This window comes from Rissa tridactyla, chromosome 1 (genome assembly GCF_028500815.1).
Source record: "Rissa tridactyla isolate bRisTri1 chromosome 1, bRisTri1.patW.cur.20221130, whole genome shotgun sequence".
In the NCBI taxonomy this organism is placed as follows: Eukaryota; Metazoa; Chordata; class Aves; order Charadriiformes; family Laridae; genus Rissa; species Rissa tridactyla.
The window spans coordinates 177,869,193-177,884,860 of NC_071466.1; the positions used below are offsets into that span (position 1 = coordinate 177,869,193).

The window sequence follows — 15,668 nt, forward strand, 5'->3', positions numbered from 1 at the left end:
GTTGAAAATTGTGATCTAGCTTTCAGGGAAGACCAAAAATCCTTCCCGTCAGTAATGTCTTCGAATTAAAGATTTTCAAGAGTCTGGATTATTTTGTTGTCCCACGTTTTAGAAATTCCATTTTTGGCTTCAGATTAAGCTGTAGTTTGTGATTTTCTCACTAGAGGGCACAAGACTGCAGTCAGTGCGGAGCTTTTTGTAGGCAAAAAGCTCTGCGCAGTTCAGAGGATGTTCAGAAGATGTAGACCAAAGTGCTTTGCAAGGTCTGCTGGCATTTTTGACAGGAGGCAATGATTAAATATTTTTATAAACATGAGTAAATTTCAAGTTAATTAGTTTTAACCTAAAGTTTGAAAATGTTCAGCACCAGCTGTTTAGAATGAGCTTTTGAAACAGTGGTAAACTTCATCTGCTACTGATCTGATGAGTGACTGGCTATAAATCATGTTGCATCTTCTGTATTGCTGTACTTCTGTACTGGGTTAAGTGTTCCTGGTTTATAAATACTTGAGCAATTTTTCAAGTACAGAGTGTTTTCACTGAGTTTTTCACATCTGGAGATCTTGAATTTAGAGCAAAAACAGTATTTGAGTGAAGTACTGAAAGTAAAAGACAATAACATTAGGTTTTAGAGTCTTTTTTCTAATCATCTGCCTAATCCTAAATGTTTACATGTGTCTACAACATAAGGATTCCCAAGATGAAATATATTACTTCCTTTATGGTATGGAGGTCGAAGATACCTTTTAGAGGTTTTTTTATGATTATGTGTACCTTTGCAGTCTGCAGATAGAAATATATTCTGAATTAAAATGTGTCTTAAAGCCATCCAGAAAATGTACTGCTACCAAGTTCAGTAGCTCTTTGGAATGATGTCATATCTGTGAATCTCTGTATCTGCAAACTAGTTTTCTGGTCTGACATTAAGATATAAAAATCTCTCACAAAGTCCAAGTGGTTGAGACACTGGCACATTAACAGTGTCTCTTCCTCCTTCCTAATTTATGAGTTTTGGAGGCTTTATAACCCAAGCCTGCATGGATACTACAGTTAGAGCTACTGCTTTTTTTGATTCTTCTCAGCATTCATTGCCTTTCGTTTCCTGCTTTTCTTTCTCTCCCCTTCCCTCTTCCCCCAACCCAAAAAGCATCTTTAATTTTGCAGAATATATGAGGTGTGTCCTCTGTCCCCAACTTGGAGGGAAGGGGAATTTGCAATACTCAGAAGAGACTGTACTGGGTAAAGAACTGTATGCTACTAATGACGTGTTCTTATTCAATATTTATTTAGTGAAGTATAGTTATTTTAAAGAATAACTTTAAATTTAAATGTTGCAGGAATGATTTGAACTTTGGGAAGGCTACTTTTTAATTGTTTGTTTATCTCAAGTATGTTTTTAGATTTTTGAAAATAACTGCGGAGGGTTTCTTCTAGTCTGTGAGAATTTTGCTCTCATGGAATCAATGTGGCACCTTCTGTGACTCTCTTCTGTGATCCAGTGAGTTTTGGATCCCATAAGGATGAAGGGAGAAGAACTGAAAAGTGGAGCCTGACTACAGTCTCTAGTCTCATGTTTCTCAGCTGTGGATTAGGCAACAGTAGGCCCTCTTACTAGACAAACCTCTATGTAGAGGATAATGTGGCATCTTGGAGCCTGCAGCTGTTTTTATTCAGTACTAGAAAGGCTCTGTTAAGAAGGTTAACTGACCTCAGCTGTGCTTTTTCATCATTTTGTACTAAAGCTTTTAACAATCATGCTTCTTGAAAGCCTTGCAGTATGTATTTTACAAAATATACCACATACTTGTAAATCACTGTATGCTTTACCAACAGGGAGCTAACCTAACTTTCCGAAGTGTTGATCATAACCTTCCAGAAAGCTGTAAGCAGAACCCAGTTCTCACCCTTCGTGTGATTGATATTGATGAAGCAGCTGTGGATTTTCTAAAGTAAGTGCAGCTAAGTGGTTTTCAAATTACCTTTCCTTCCTTAAGCAAAAAAGATTTTTTTAGTGAGAGCTTCTTAATATGTTATTACTTATACTACTAAAAAAAAAAATCTCTATTTAGGCTGTTGTTAGGAGAATTTAGTAATAGATATTAGTATGTATTCTATAATTCAGTGACTTTCTAGAGTGAAGTCTTTTGTGAAGCTTATGTTAAAAGCTGATATCAGTGGTGATGACGCAAGTGTTTGAACGCAGGCAGGGGACGGATTGGAGGCTTTTCTCTTTGTTTTTTCTTTTTCATTTCTTTTTCATTCCTTCTTGTACCCCTTCATTCTTCCAGATATTGCCACATGTTGAAGACTCCTGGGACAGGACTTTGGCACTTATTCTTTCAAAATAAGTTTTAGTAAATTATGTTTTTCCGTAGGCTGAAAGATGGGAATTTCTTAGAACTTTTTAAAATGGTTAGGTGAATGGTTAATCTTTGAGCATGAGTTATTTTTGAAGGTAAGATTCTCATCTCAGTATCTATACAGAAGTAAACTTTCTAGGGAATAAAGCATCTTTCTCTGGGTTTTCTTGCTTTTATTGTGAGTATAGTGGTTCTTAGCACAAATAAAATCTCGGTATAAAATTTATTGCACTGATGTGTTGTTGCCTGAACATGGAAGTTACTTAACAATGTTGGAAATATAGTCAGAGTTTGATTACTCAAGTTTTGGTGAGCAGTGTTAGCTGATAGCAGATGTTACAAGGTAAAAATTGTCATAAAATCATGGAATCATAGAAAGGCACCTCAAGAGGGTCTCTAATCCAGTCCCCCAGCTCAGAGCAGGGTTTACTATAGCAGGTTGCTCAGGGCTGCATCAGTTGGGTTTTTTATTATCTCCAAGGATGGAGACTCTGCAACTTCTGTGGGTAACCTATTCCGGTGTTCAGTCACCTTCACAGTACAAAAGTGTTTCCAGATGTTCAGAACAAACCTCCTGTGTTCAGTTTGTGCTCATGGCCTCTTGTCCTGTCACTGGGCTCCACAGACCAGAGCCTGTCTCAGTCTTCTTTACTCCCTCCTGTCAGGTATTTATCCTTACTGATAAAGTCCCTCAAGCCTTCTCTTCTCCAGGCTAAACAGTTCCAGCATTCCTGGCCTTTCCTCATATATCAGATGCATCAATGCATTCTTGACTAGTAACAGCAATAACAGAATCTCAATTAAAGAGATTGTATACTCCTCCCCCCCCCGCAAGTGTTCAGACACATGAAGCTCGTTCTCAGTTACGGTAATATTCACTTAACAGTATTTAAAGCTTTACAGGGAAAGCTTTGCAAAGGAGCCATAGTGAGCTAAAAGTACATAAAACAGTAAATTCAAATGTAATTGGTTATAGAAATATACAGTTGTATGATGCTTAGTGCTAATTGTTCCCTCTCTGCAAGGTTTCCATGAAATAAAAAACAGTATAGTTTAATTTCAGATAGTTTATGTAAGACGTTTTACATCTCAGAAGCCTATCATTCTGGTAAACAGCTTTTTCTTTCATTTATTGCTAATCTTATACCTGTGAAATTTGGAGTTGATCCAATATTATCTCTGAAGGCTCCAAATGAAGACCTGCTCACTGGGTTATAATTTTGGATTTTCTGCTACCTCTGGTGGAACAGATTGTTTCTTTTTTATACTCTGTCTCTGTGTCCTTTCCATTAGTGACTAAATTTCAGATTGTGAAGTCTGTCTTTTTGTTCTGAATGGGAGTGTTATTGAACTCAGTGTTCTCTAGTATAAAACTCTTGAATTGAGTCCTCTTATCTCCATTACTGTACTCACAGAGAATCCTACTCAGGTACAGTCCAAAAGGTCTATTTGCAGGTTTTCAGGAGCAGCTATGCCCTGCTGTCAGAAGCCATGATTCTTTTGTTTAACATGTGTTTTAGATAGAGTATAATGTCCTCTGTATGTAGTTGTTGACTGTACAGATTAGGTGATTTGATATAGACAAGTTCTTAGGGACTTCATGATGGGAGATACCCAAAGTAGAGATAAGAGTCTTAATAGACAGCAGAGAGGTAAGTCATTGGTCTCAGAAAGCAGGAGGAGGAGTACTCCATGGCAAAGCACTGGTGAGCAAGCAGCTCAAAGCTGACAGCAGTACTTTTGCCTTTGCCTTCCTATTCTGATTAAAATAACTATTGGACTTCTTTTTTTCTTTCCTGATAGGTTCTTCCATAGTAGTTTGTTTTTTTTTTTTTCAAACTCTATAATAATTTCTGATGTGGGTTTCTGGGAAGCCCTTCTCAGAAGGGAATCACTTGCGAGACAAAGCACAAAATGTAACCATAATTCTTAGATCATACCTAAAATACACTTATCCACATTTTGGTCAAAACCCTTGCTATTTCTCTTCTAAAGAGAGATTTGTAGCTACTTCATGTTATTTTCCTATTGGCAACTAAATGTAGTTGCTTTAACAAACTCCTCCAGTGGCCTGATCTGAAGATTAGGACTGTCTTGAAATAAATTTCTGGAGATTTTACGCACAAGAGGAATTATCCATGCTTAATGCATTAGTAGATGGGCTGCTAATTCAATGTTATCAGAAAGGAATTTCTACATATCTGCAGCTGTTCAGCCAAGAATATTGTGTGTGCCATCTCAAACTCAAGCATTTGCATACTATGCTTATAAGGGTAGTATAAGAATTAATTATAAAGCTCAATATGTTTTGTTTTTTTAATTATAGCTGTTTTGAATTCAGTAATATTACATGTACTTACATGCACTTTCACCAATCAAGATTAATTTTGATTATTTTAGAGCTTCTTCTATGGAATTCAAGCAAGAGTGTTCCAAGCAAGTGGTTGACAACAGCAAAGTTTTCAAGAAGATTCAAGGTTTGTGTCTACGAGAACCCATTTAATTTAAATTTCTGTTATCTCTGTATTTACAGCTCAACACAAAGAACAATAGTAACATTATAAATTAAACAGAAGTTAGATATTTAGCAGAATATTATTAGAATCTGATACCAGAATAAATCAGTCATAAGAATACTTTCTTCTCTCTCTTTCTTTAAATAAACAGTCTGGCTAAAGATCGTGGAGACAATACAGAATAATTGTGAATGCAGTCAATAAAGTGTTAATCTCTGTGTCGACATAATCTCTGAAAAAATGCTCAAGCATAATGCTGATCCTATGTTAAACTGGCATTGAATTTAAAAAGTTACTGGCAAAATGTACAAACACAATCTCATTTATTCAGTTAATTTTGTCCTAGGTGCTTCTTTGGGCCATTATTTCTATACATTGATAATTTGGTTTTTGGTTGTCTTTAATATTTTGCTTATTAAAATAGTTGAGTACAATTGAGTAGTATACTCCTGAATATGTAATTGAATTTTACCAAGTTCCTACTTAGAGTCTTTAGGACAAATGCAAAGCTTTGTGTTTAAAATTACAGAAAGCTGTTTATGCAGTGCTGTGTATTACCTTTGTAACCTGTGGTCAACAAAAACTGTTGGACTGAACAGCTTCCAGCTCTTAGAATCTCCTGTCATTAGCTGAACCTGTTTTAAGTAGGCACTCTTTGGTCACTGAAATCTGCTTGGACATTTATGTTTAGAAAAATTTTTGGAATAATAGATTAGGGATATTTTTTAATCTTCTAGTTATTCCTTGTTTTCCCTTGCATAATAGCCACAAATTGATTTCTCGATTATTTGACTACATCTAAGGTTTGCTAGTTAGGCTTAGAGGATGGTTGAGTGTATATCCTTCAAGACATCTTTTAACATGTGTCTGAATTTGAACTCTACTGGAAAAAACTTTCTTTCACCATCCACCCTATTTGGCTTTATAATTGTAGATAAAAGTAATCTGTAGATATAATATTATAATGTCAGGTGACTTCTGTTAACAGAGTATGCTGAGAAACTCAGACATCCTTAAAGTAAACCTGCTACCTAGAGATTTTGATAAGGCTGTCATTTTTACAATAGAAATAGTTCTCTCTATATTCTTTTGGAACGATTTTGCAGAATTACTTGTTTCCACATATATTTCCACATTGTACAATAAAGGGGCAACTGCATGTCCCATAATGGAATGTTTGTATTGCCAAAGTAGTGTTCTTAAATCTCTTTGTATGTTGAGTCATGGTATGTAATCAGCTCTAGCAGAAGTAAGCAGTTTTATAATCTGGGCACATAAAGGGTCATATCCTGTTCTTCCTTTCCTTCTGTGATCTCTTTAAATGTTTTATTAGATGTTGGCTGCTGCTTTATATGATTTCTACTCAAATGTTAAGTAACTGATAGTTTCATTTTGAACTGACATTCTCTCATCAAAGATAAAGGAGCCTGGATGCATGGGTGTGTCATTTTAACCAGCAGTATCTTAGGTAGTTGTGGTTTACTTTTATATCAGCTCTGTAGCATGTGGCCGATTTCAGGTAAACATTGTGTCCTTTATTTCTCTAAATCCTCAGGTATGCTTGGAGAGACACTAAGTAAAAGAGGAGTTCGGGTTCTAACAGGCTTAGGAAAGTATTTCCGAAACATAGACAAGAACAGAAATGGTTTTCTCTCTCAGGCAGACTTTAAAGAAGCTCTGAAAGTATTCCATTTGGAAATACCTGAAGGGGTAAGTCTAGCTGAAACTGTAATCATGGGTATTATCTTACTTTAATTTATAGAATCACTTCCTTTCTTTGCTGAAATTTGTAGTTTAATAACTGTTTATCTCAAAGGATTTTTTTTCCCCTTGTGATATATCGGCATTTCTGCATTCAGTCAGTCCTATGTGAAATTCTTAAAAATAATAAAAAAAAATGCAGTACAAATGTGCAGTCTTTTTACATCGTGAAGAAGCAAGTGGGATTGCAATCTTTCTTACTTCTTTTTTTGCCTTTTAAAAATGATTTGTATGATTCTATTTACTTATATTTTTTTTTTTCATGGTTTTATATATTATGTTTTAAAAACAGCCCACAGCTATCAAAAATGCAAATAATGTGAATTATGGTCATCAGTGACTTGCATTATTTTGATGAATCTTTGAGTCAGTGTTGATTTGGTGGTATCTTTTTTTGTGAGAATACTGTAATTTCCTATTATAGCAATTGTTCCATTCTAGGACGTAGTGAAGACCTTTGGCAAAATATTTTTAAATTGCAGGACTTTGAATCCTTATGGCTTATTCTTGATGATAGCAAGAGTGATAAGGTCGACTATGGAGAATTTACTCGTGCCGTATTTGGAGAAATGAATGAGTATCGGAAATCATTTGTAAGAAAAGTAAGTTTTGTTGCAGATATTCTAGGTGCAGATATTTTGCAGTCTAACTTTGAAGTTGGTTATTCGTCATGCTCTGGTTGTTGGGGTTTTTTTGTTGTTGTTTTTCTTGAATTGTGCATCTGGTAATTGACTTTTTGAACTTTCAGATTAGTGTATTAATCATAAATTAGAAGACTGCATGCTGTTCCATGGTTGAATTAGTTAGTTTTGAACTCGAGAATGAATTCCTTTATTACATTGAGTTTATGCATATGTGGGCTATTGTTACAGTTCAGTCCAGTGGATAAAGCGCCTGGTACCCTGAAACTATCTCTTCCAGAAGACTGTTTCCTTATTTTGGCAGTTCACTGTATCTGTGTGTAACTTTTTTTTTTCCCCAGTGTCTGAAATGAAGGCAAAAGTACTTGCCTCGTTTGAGACCTACAATTAGAGTCATTATGAGACTTCTTATATTTGAAATGCCATTTTTTATATGTCTGTAATGTAATGTGTAGCTGTTAGCAGTATTAAACACTGATTACAAACTAGCCAACAGAGTAGTGACTGGATATCAAGATCAAGAAAAATGACACATACTTTTGTATTTTTAATCATTTAATCATATTTTTAATCTTTCTTAGCCTTATGTATGGAGCATGTGTATTTGAGTAAACTGAAATGAAAATGAAGCTGCTGGAAGCAGTGCTGAAGAGGCTGTGCTGAGGCCTGTCAGAATGACGCAGGAATCTTAGTAATTGGAGGAGGCAGAAGGGAAGCAGCTTAACCTCTGATTCTAAGAATGAGCTAGAGATTTTGGAGAGAAGACAAGTATTTTTTTTTGAGTTGGTGAGGGGACCACATTTGATGTAAAAGCTGTTGAGATAAAATAATCATGAAATTCCATAATCTGGAATAACTTTCTGATATCTGGTGCCTTATATAAAATAGGAAAGTTGACATAATCCATTGCACAAGATCTAAAAATATGTGCTAGGTAGTTAAGTACGTTTGAACTTTACATCTTTCCACTTAGTTGGTTTTTTTCTTTTTTCTTATATGCTTATATGCTTATTTTTTTTTCCCTTTATAGGCTTATATGAAACTAGATTTCAACAAAACTGGGAGTGTGCCTATGGTAGTTATCAGAAAATGTTATTGTGCAAAGAAACATCCTCTAGTATTGGCAGGTAATTCACATGAACAAAAAAATTAAAATCTGTAACTACCGAAGTCATCTGTTAGCAGATATACCAAATCCAGAAACTAGTTGCAAATACAAACTGTTTTCATAGTGGCTTAGACTTGAGCTGCTAAGGAGAACTTTTTTCCTCTGATGAGCTATAACGTGTCTAGCTGGAACAGGACTATAAATAGTAAATGAGTTCATATAAACAAATAGTTGCGTCTTATCAAGCTGCAAATACTGCATATATGCAGAGTAGTTCCTTCTCCTGCTGTGTTGGACTACATTAACATAAGTAGTTCTCAGCTTTGGTGTGCAAGTTATCGGTGACACATATGATATTAGTAATTGTCATTTAGGAGGATACTCTCATTTTCGTATTGCTGTTTTCCATCAAATTATGCAAGGTTTCCAACTGACACTGAAGGTACTCCACGCTTGAAGTTCCTTCTGAATAAATTGTTTGTTTATTTCTGGGACAGGATTGTCATCCTTTACGGAGGATGTTGTCTTCAGTATTTTTTCAGGATTCTCAAAAATGTTTGGACTCTACCATTTTAAAAATAGGAATTAAATATTTGCATGTCAGTTTCTAAAATAACATCTCGATGTGCCAAACTAGTCATTGTGAAGTCTCTGTAGTGCCCTGACCCTTTCTGTTTTACCTGTAGAAGAGTTACCTATTTTTTGTATTGCCAGTGATTTTATTGGTAACACATGAAGACACATGGTGGTATAGGGATGTTACATATGCAGTTTTTTCCAATGTTACAATACTATATTTTTTCCATTTTTTTTCCTCAATGCTATGAAATCTTAATGAGTATAATCTTTATTAAGTCACTAAAACATGTCAATTGCAGAGCACTTTTCAAAGCAAGCTTGCATCTAAAGTTTTTCCAAGAGCTTTCAATTTGTATTACATTAAACATATGCTTTATTACAAGATAACTTCTGTATTACCGAAATTTTAGTTTATGAATGCATTATTCATTTATTGCAGTCATTTGAAGAAAAAAAATATCGTCCTGATCTCAAAGTTCGTTGAAATTGACTATGGCTTCATACTTCTGTTGATACTTAATGCTATCATGTGCTATTAAAGTAGGATGGTTTCTGCAGCTGGTATTAAGTGAGACAGTGACTTCATTCTGAAATCAGAATATTGAATTTGTTCAAGAAAAAACTACTTGCAAGCTAAAATGTGAAAGTCTCTTGCCTGAAATATATTAAATTCTGTATATTCACTGTTCTTGAAATCATGTATTTACTGGAAAAAATACACTTTCACAGGCAAAGCTACAGAAGAGGATATCAAGTCGTCATTTCTAGAAACTTTAGGAGAGTCCTGCAGCAACCCCAATGAAGTGTCCTATTCTGAGTTCGAAGATTACTATGAAGGATTAAGTATTGGAATCATGGATGACGAGGATTTTGTTAATATCTTAAGGAACCCTTGGGGAATTTAGTGGAAGACGACAAAAATAAGGAAGAGACATTTTCTAAACAAGGAGTGAGCTAAATAAGGGAGGATTTAGTCTTGATGTGCATTACTTCATAATTAGTGTCTTAAAGTGATTTTTCAGGGACTGAAAATTTTAGATGCTTTTAGAATAATACATGGCAAATTTCTTAAGAGTGTCTGTTGAGCTATGCTAGCCACATTTTTAATAGAAATGCTGTTCATTCCTTTTCATTGGACCCCATACCAAAATATGTCCTTTACTTGATGTTAGAATAAAGTAGCCTATGTAAAAATAAGAGGGAATCAGAATACTAAAATGCATAAAGGAGTATATGCAAGAGAAAACTTAGTTTTATGATACATTGTGAAAAGCTTTAGATTTGACTGTGGAAACATCAATGGTAGCTTTTCTTTGGAGTTTTTTTTCTTGTAACAATAGTACGTATGTTTTCATAACATTCTTTGTCTCATTTCTGGTTTCTTGTGCTGGTGCTTAGCCTGAAAGAGAGCAGGTCATCCTTTTCCAGTTCTGAGGATGTCTGCAGTACTGAAAGTGCAGCGATGTTCACACCAATTAGCCTTTGAAACTACTGTGTGGACCATCTCAACTGATCTTACTTTTTCATCAGGCATCTGATGCTGAGCATTGAATCACAAAGGTTTTAATAAGCACACATATTTTTTTTTTTTTTAAATGCACTTCTTCCTTTCCTATATTTTGCAAAGTGATTTTCAAAACAAATAGTTTATATTTAAACATCTGGCTTCTGTATTTTTCTATTGCTGTGATTTTTTTAAACTAAAACTTAGTAGTGATATCCTCTGTCAAACTGATACGTAGCATTTCCTATCTACTCCAAAAGTATAAAACAGAAAAGTGTAAAAAAAAAAAAACAAAACCAACCCTGCTCTCTCACAACAAAAATTAAACCATGAATTAAAATATGCCTTGCTACTTCAAATATTCAGCCAGATATGCCTTTCAATGTAATACATCTTGTTAATTCTGTAGAATTCTTTCTGTTAAGAAATGAAAAATGTATTAATTTTATATATATATATATATAGAGAGAGAGAGAGAGAGAGAGAACCTCTGGTTTCAAGATACCTGTCATCAAAGTTAACTTATGTTGAACTGCATTTCTTAAGCCTATGCAATTAAAATATACTAGTTTTCTTTGTGCTTGTCTGCCTGGTTTTAAATTTATAGTCTGTGGTTAACAGAACCTTCCTCTGAGATAGAATTTGTGTTTCATAGGAATTTAAGGGTGGTGCTGAAACAAATGCTGAAATGAGGGTCTTTGGTCCCTGTGTGGCTGACTGGTTTATTCTGGATATAGCACTCGCATGTTCTAATAGCTTGGGCATTGTTATCTTTTCATTGCTTGTGCCCTGTCCTCACTCATAACTAGAATTGCAGTTTCTGCTCTAAATCCTCAAATGAGGGATTTGGGTGCGTTCTTTTGCGGCTGCAAAAGTCTGTATGTATTTGTTTACAGAGAAAGGCAAATTCTTCAATGTTTATTCTAAGCGAGAATTCTGATGTGGCTTTATTATGATCTTCTTACTCCCCATTCCTGCTGGAATTTATCTTGCTGGAACAATTTTGTTAATTAGTGTTCTTGGAATTGGTGATTCTGAGAAGAGCAACTTCAGCTGGTTTTACAGGGATCTGCTTGTTAATCTGTCTGTTCGAATAACTGAAAAATATCAAGTAACGTTTTTATTAGTTTTTCACCTACTCTGTTTACACTTGTTCACTTAGGAGAGTTGTACCAACATGTAAAATTGTAGCTCAATTTAATAAAAGTGAAAGTGATTGTGAAATGAGGTATTGACATACTTCTTTTTGCAGTGCGTAATTTTTTTGTGATGCTCTTAGGAAGATTGTTCCACATTATCCTATGGAATGGAAAAACTGATGACATTTGGTTGTATCCATAGTGGGTCTGCTTATCAGTAAATTCTGTAGGTCACATCTGTGGCAAATTAAGTGTTATTTACTTTGCTTTTATCACTAAAATTAGGTGCTGTTCTTAGAACATTATTTCCATAGCCTTGGTAGTCATGCATTATTTTTTTTGTCTTAATCTGAAGACAGATCCTTAATGGGGTAATCTATGATAAATTCTAGAGGTCAGAAATTTCCTGAAAATACAAGTAGGTACTTTGGTAATTCTATAAACCTGCCAGGTATATGATTTCTATTAACTACAAGGTCAGTTATGCATCAATGGCTGCCTCAAAACATCAGGTATGATGTCTATGGTGAATTTTTCATGGAGTTCACAAAAGTGGTTTTCCATCTGCCTGCTGTTTTTCGTCGTCTAAACTTTTAGATGGTTACAAAGAATTCAAAGCAACTTCTATCCAGTGCTGGCCCACTGTGCTTACACTTCGTAGAAAAACACAGAAACTGTTCAAACCAGGGTCTGTCATGTCCGGCTTCTTTTCATCAACAGTGTTCTCAATGCCCTGATTAACTGCATTCTGATTTGCTCTTATTTAGTAGTAAACTTTTGATGAACCTGAATCCTTTTCTTTGATCAATGCTTTGGAGCTTTGAAACTTTCTGGAGGTATCTACTGGGGTTTCGTGCCCTTTAAAACAAACAACACTTTTCCTACATTTGCTACCTTTCTCAGAATTTCTCATGTTTTCTGAATTAGGATGTGTTCTTAGAAGGGTTGTTCTCAGAGAAGCTGGCTGGCTTCTTTCCTGAAACTCACTGCTTAATAAAACTAATTGTCTTCATGCCACCCTGATTTACACTTCTGCAAAAAAGTCCTAGCAGCCTGCCGTAATTGACACTATCAGGAGTGTGTTATGCTACAAACATATCTGTCCTATTAGATGCGCACGCTCCCAGAAGACAAGTGGAGATTAACAAAGTGATGTAACTCCTCCTTCCTGATGTCTCTGACCACTTCGTCAAATGAGTATGCGCTGCCAACGTTAGCTGGGATGTTTAAAGGCATTTTTAAAAAGCAAAGCACAGGCACATGGGTGAACCTTCAGTAGCTTCGCTTTGTCAGATAATGGAAACACGGCATCCTCGCCTGAGAGAGCTTTGCTGCTGAGAGGTGTTCTTACTGATTCATGCCGACAAACTCATTTCTCTTTCCTAAGTCACTGCCAGCTGATCAAATTTGGTGGGTCTTTGGGGCCAGAAAACCCCAAAAGATTAAAAATGTATCTACCACTGCGTGTTTGTACGGAGGTGCTGTTTGGTTTGGGGGAGTTTGTTTGGGGTTTTTTGGTCTTGTGTGGTTTTTTTGGGTTTGGTTATTTGGTTTGTTGGTTCATTTCTTTTTTTGAGCATTCTGTCTCTAGATAGTGAAAGTGTAGGACTGATTTCTTATGTGTTGGTCTGTTAAGTCCATAGAAAAACAAAGCAGGTAAATTTCTGTGTCAGAAAAAGGGAGACAATCATATGCTTTTTTCTGGATATTACTCTAATAATTGACCCTTCCTCTCCTTCGTACTTAGCAATTTAGAGACTGAGAGAATTCTGTACTTGCTTTTCATGTTGTTAACTATCTCATCTTTGGGAAGCGGAGTCAGAAGGACGCTGCTGTAATCGTGAGGCATCTCCAGTGATGAAAGAGGCAAACAGTATTTCTTTCCTGACCTATTCAGGCTATATTTTCCACAGAGAACGTTTCAAAATATTAACCGAACTGGAAGGTACTTGGGGAAGAAATGTGCTAAGACAGTATCTATATGATGACCCCATGAAATATTTTGTTTCGTGGCACCCATACTTTTGTTGCACCCCTTTTGGATTGTGGGGAACTAGAGGCTTAAAGATGATAGAAAGTATCCTTCAGGAAAAAATAAAAAGTATTTATCATAGGTTTCTTAATTTTTATTAAAGCATCTGTTGTGTTTCCCTGGAATTTATAGTATCTGGGTACCTGTTTTCTGCCTTTTTTTTTTTTTTCTCCTCACTCATGTGTTATAGTTCGGATGGAATTAGTTGGATTTGTGCATGGCAACTTCTGTGTTTGTTGCTACTGGCAGAATTTTGTGTGTCCAGGATCCCCAGAGAAGCAACTTCAAAATAAGAAAAATAATTGCTATTTCTTTGTGGTTTGATTTTTTTTTATTATTTTTTTTTTTTAGTACAGGCTGCATTCTCATGAAAGATGTTTAATATTTTAGGATCTTTTGCTGGCTTGTGTATTTTTTTAGCTCGTGTCTTCTAACCTTTTGCTGTCATTTCCCCTCCCAGTTTTAGGAGAAAAGAGGAACCTGAGAGACTCTGAAAAAGGTAGGAAAAATGGTATTTAGGTGTGCTGTCTAGGTATCTAATTAATGAGGATTCTCCCTGCAGAAACTTGACACTGCTTTAGAACTGCGCTTTTGAGTAGTCTCAAAGAACCTTCTTGGTGGACTCCTTCCAAGTTGACAAAGAACTGATGGGTTTCTCCTCTCAGCCAGCCAAGGTCAGCAGGCAGCCCCTCACAAGCACGGGTGAGAAGGGCTTGACCTCGTGGCTGGGAGCAGTGAAGGTGACTGCTTTGGTCCCAGAGATGACGTCTGCCTGCCTCGCTGCTGGGCTCCAACCATGGGCTCCTTTCATAAGCCTGGTTGGGAGAGGCTTGTGGGAAAGAGGCTTCTTGCAGGCGTTTAGCTACTTACTGACGTGCCAAGCTAGAACACAGAAAAGGGACAGTCCCTGTGTTCTAGCTTGGCAGGGACTTCTGAAAACATCAGCCCTTAGTACCGTCTAGCTGCAGCCAAGCGTCATGGAGAGGGAGGAGGCTGGGCAGAGATGAACTAGAGAGAAGATATGGAGAAAGGACAGGCAGAAGACATAAAATGGTAGCACTTAGGGACAGTGGGGGAGATGAAAAAGCATTGGATGGCAAAGAACTCCTTTGCAGCAGGGATGTGAGGAGCTTCTTCCCTATCTTTCCCCTGTATTTGTATTTCATGCCGCATCTCACATTTGGTTGTGAGTTGGGAATGAAACTCAGCAGGAACTGATTAATTCAGGTTCAAAAGGGCTCTGTTCCAAGGATACCTCCTTGTGTTCTGGTGTCCTGTTTTTATCCTGTGGCAATTTTGAGAATTTTGGCTAAGGCTTTCACAAAACTCGCTTTGGGAGGAGCATGCCAGGGGTGATACCTCCTGCTTTACGCTTCATGTGGGGAAACCCCAGGCTGTTAGAGGGAAGCACAGGTTAAAATCAGTGGAAGCTAAAATCGCAGCTTCGGGGATGGATCATAAAGCGATATTCCCTTTTCTTACAACCTCTGTCAAGTAACTGAACACTTACTTGTGAGTGAACACAACTGAACACACTCCTGTGACTAATTCTGGGATCCTGTGATTTGGCATGAATTAAATCCTGCACTCACACTGGTAAAATTATTCCCCTGAAGTAATTTCTTTTGACAATAGTATTTGCCTTGCAGATGCTAGTGATTAACTACAGGTTTCAGTTGTGAACGCTGGAGTTGTTTGCATCTATTAGGCATTCTTGAATTCTCTTTTCCCAGTGTTTCATGACCAAAGGGAACAGCAACAGAGGTCAAACCAATGCTACAATTTAACTTTTTTTTTTTTTCTTCTTCTTTAAAAACAGTGTTTTGGAAGTGCCCAATATAGCAACACAGTTTAAACCAAGTTATAATACTCTGCTTTTTATGGGTTTAATATGCTTTTGAGAAATATCTGTTCTAGATATTATTGTTGCATAGATCCAAGTAACCATAGGGAAATAAGCAGTCAGAAAAGTTAGTTAGTTATTTAGTTTGTTTATTTATTAAAACCAAGACAGAAGGGAATTGGTTG

At 36.2% G+C, this 15,668-nt stretch overlaps 1 protein-coding gene across 8 annotated transcripts in view; it reads left to right on the forward strand.

Moving 5' to 3' along the window:
• Window positions 1-11,665, forward strand: part of CAPS2 (calcyphosine 2) — a 32,073-nt gene extending 20,408 nt beyond the window's left edge. For all 8 annotated transcript variants that reach the window (XM_054221524.1, XM_054221572.1, XM_054221551.1 and 5 more), the window contains 6 exons: window positions 1,834-1,949; window positions 4,761-4,837; window positions 6,432-6,586; window positions 7,120-7,239; window positions 8,309-8,405; window positions 9,695-11,665. In XM_054221524.1, coding sequence (XP_054077499.1) covers window positions 1,834-1,949; window positions 4,761-4,837; window positions 6,432-6,586; window positions 7,120-7,239; window positions 8,309-8,405; window positions 9,695-9,870 — 741 coding nt within the window. In that variant the 3' untranslated portion in view covers window positions 9,871-11,665. The remainder of the gene's footprint in view (window positions 1-1,833; window positions 1,950-4,760; window positions 4,838-6,431; window positions 6,587-7,119; window positions 7,240-8,308; window positions 8,406-9,694) is intronic.
• Window positions 11,666-15,668: the final 4,003 nt, after the last annotated feature.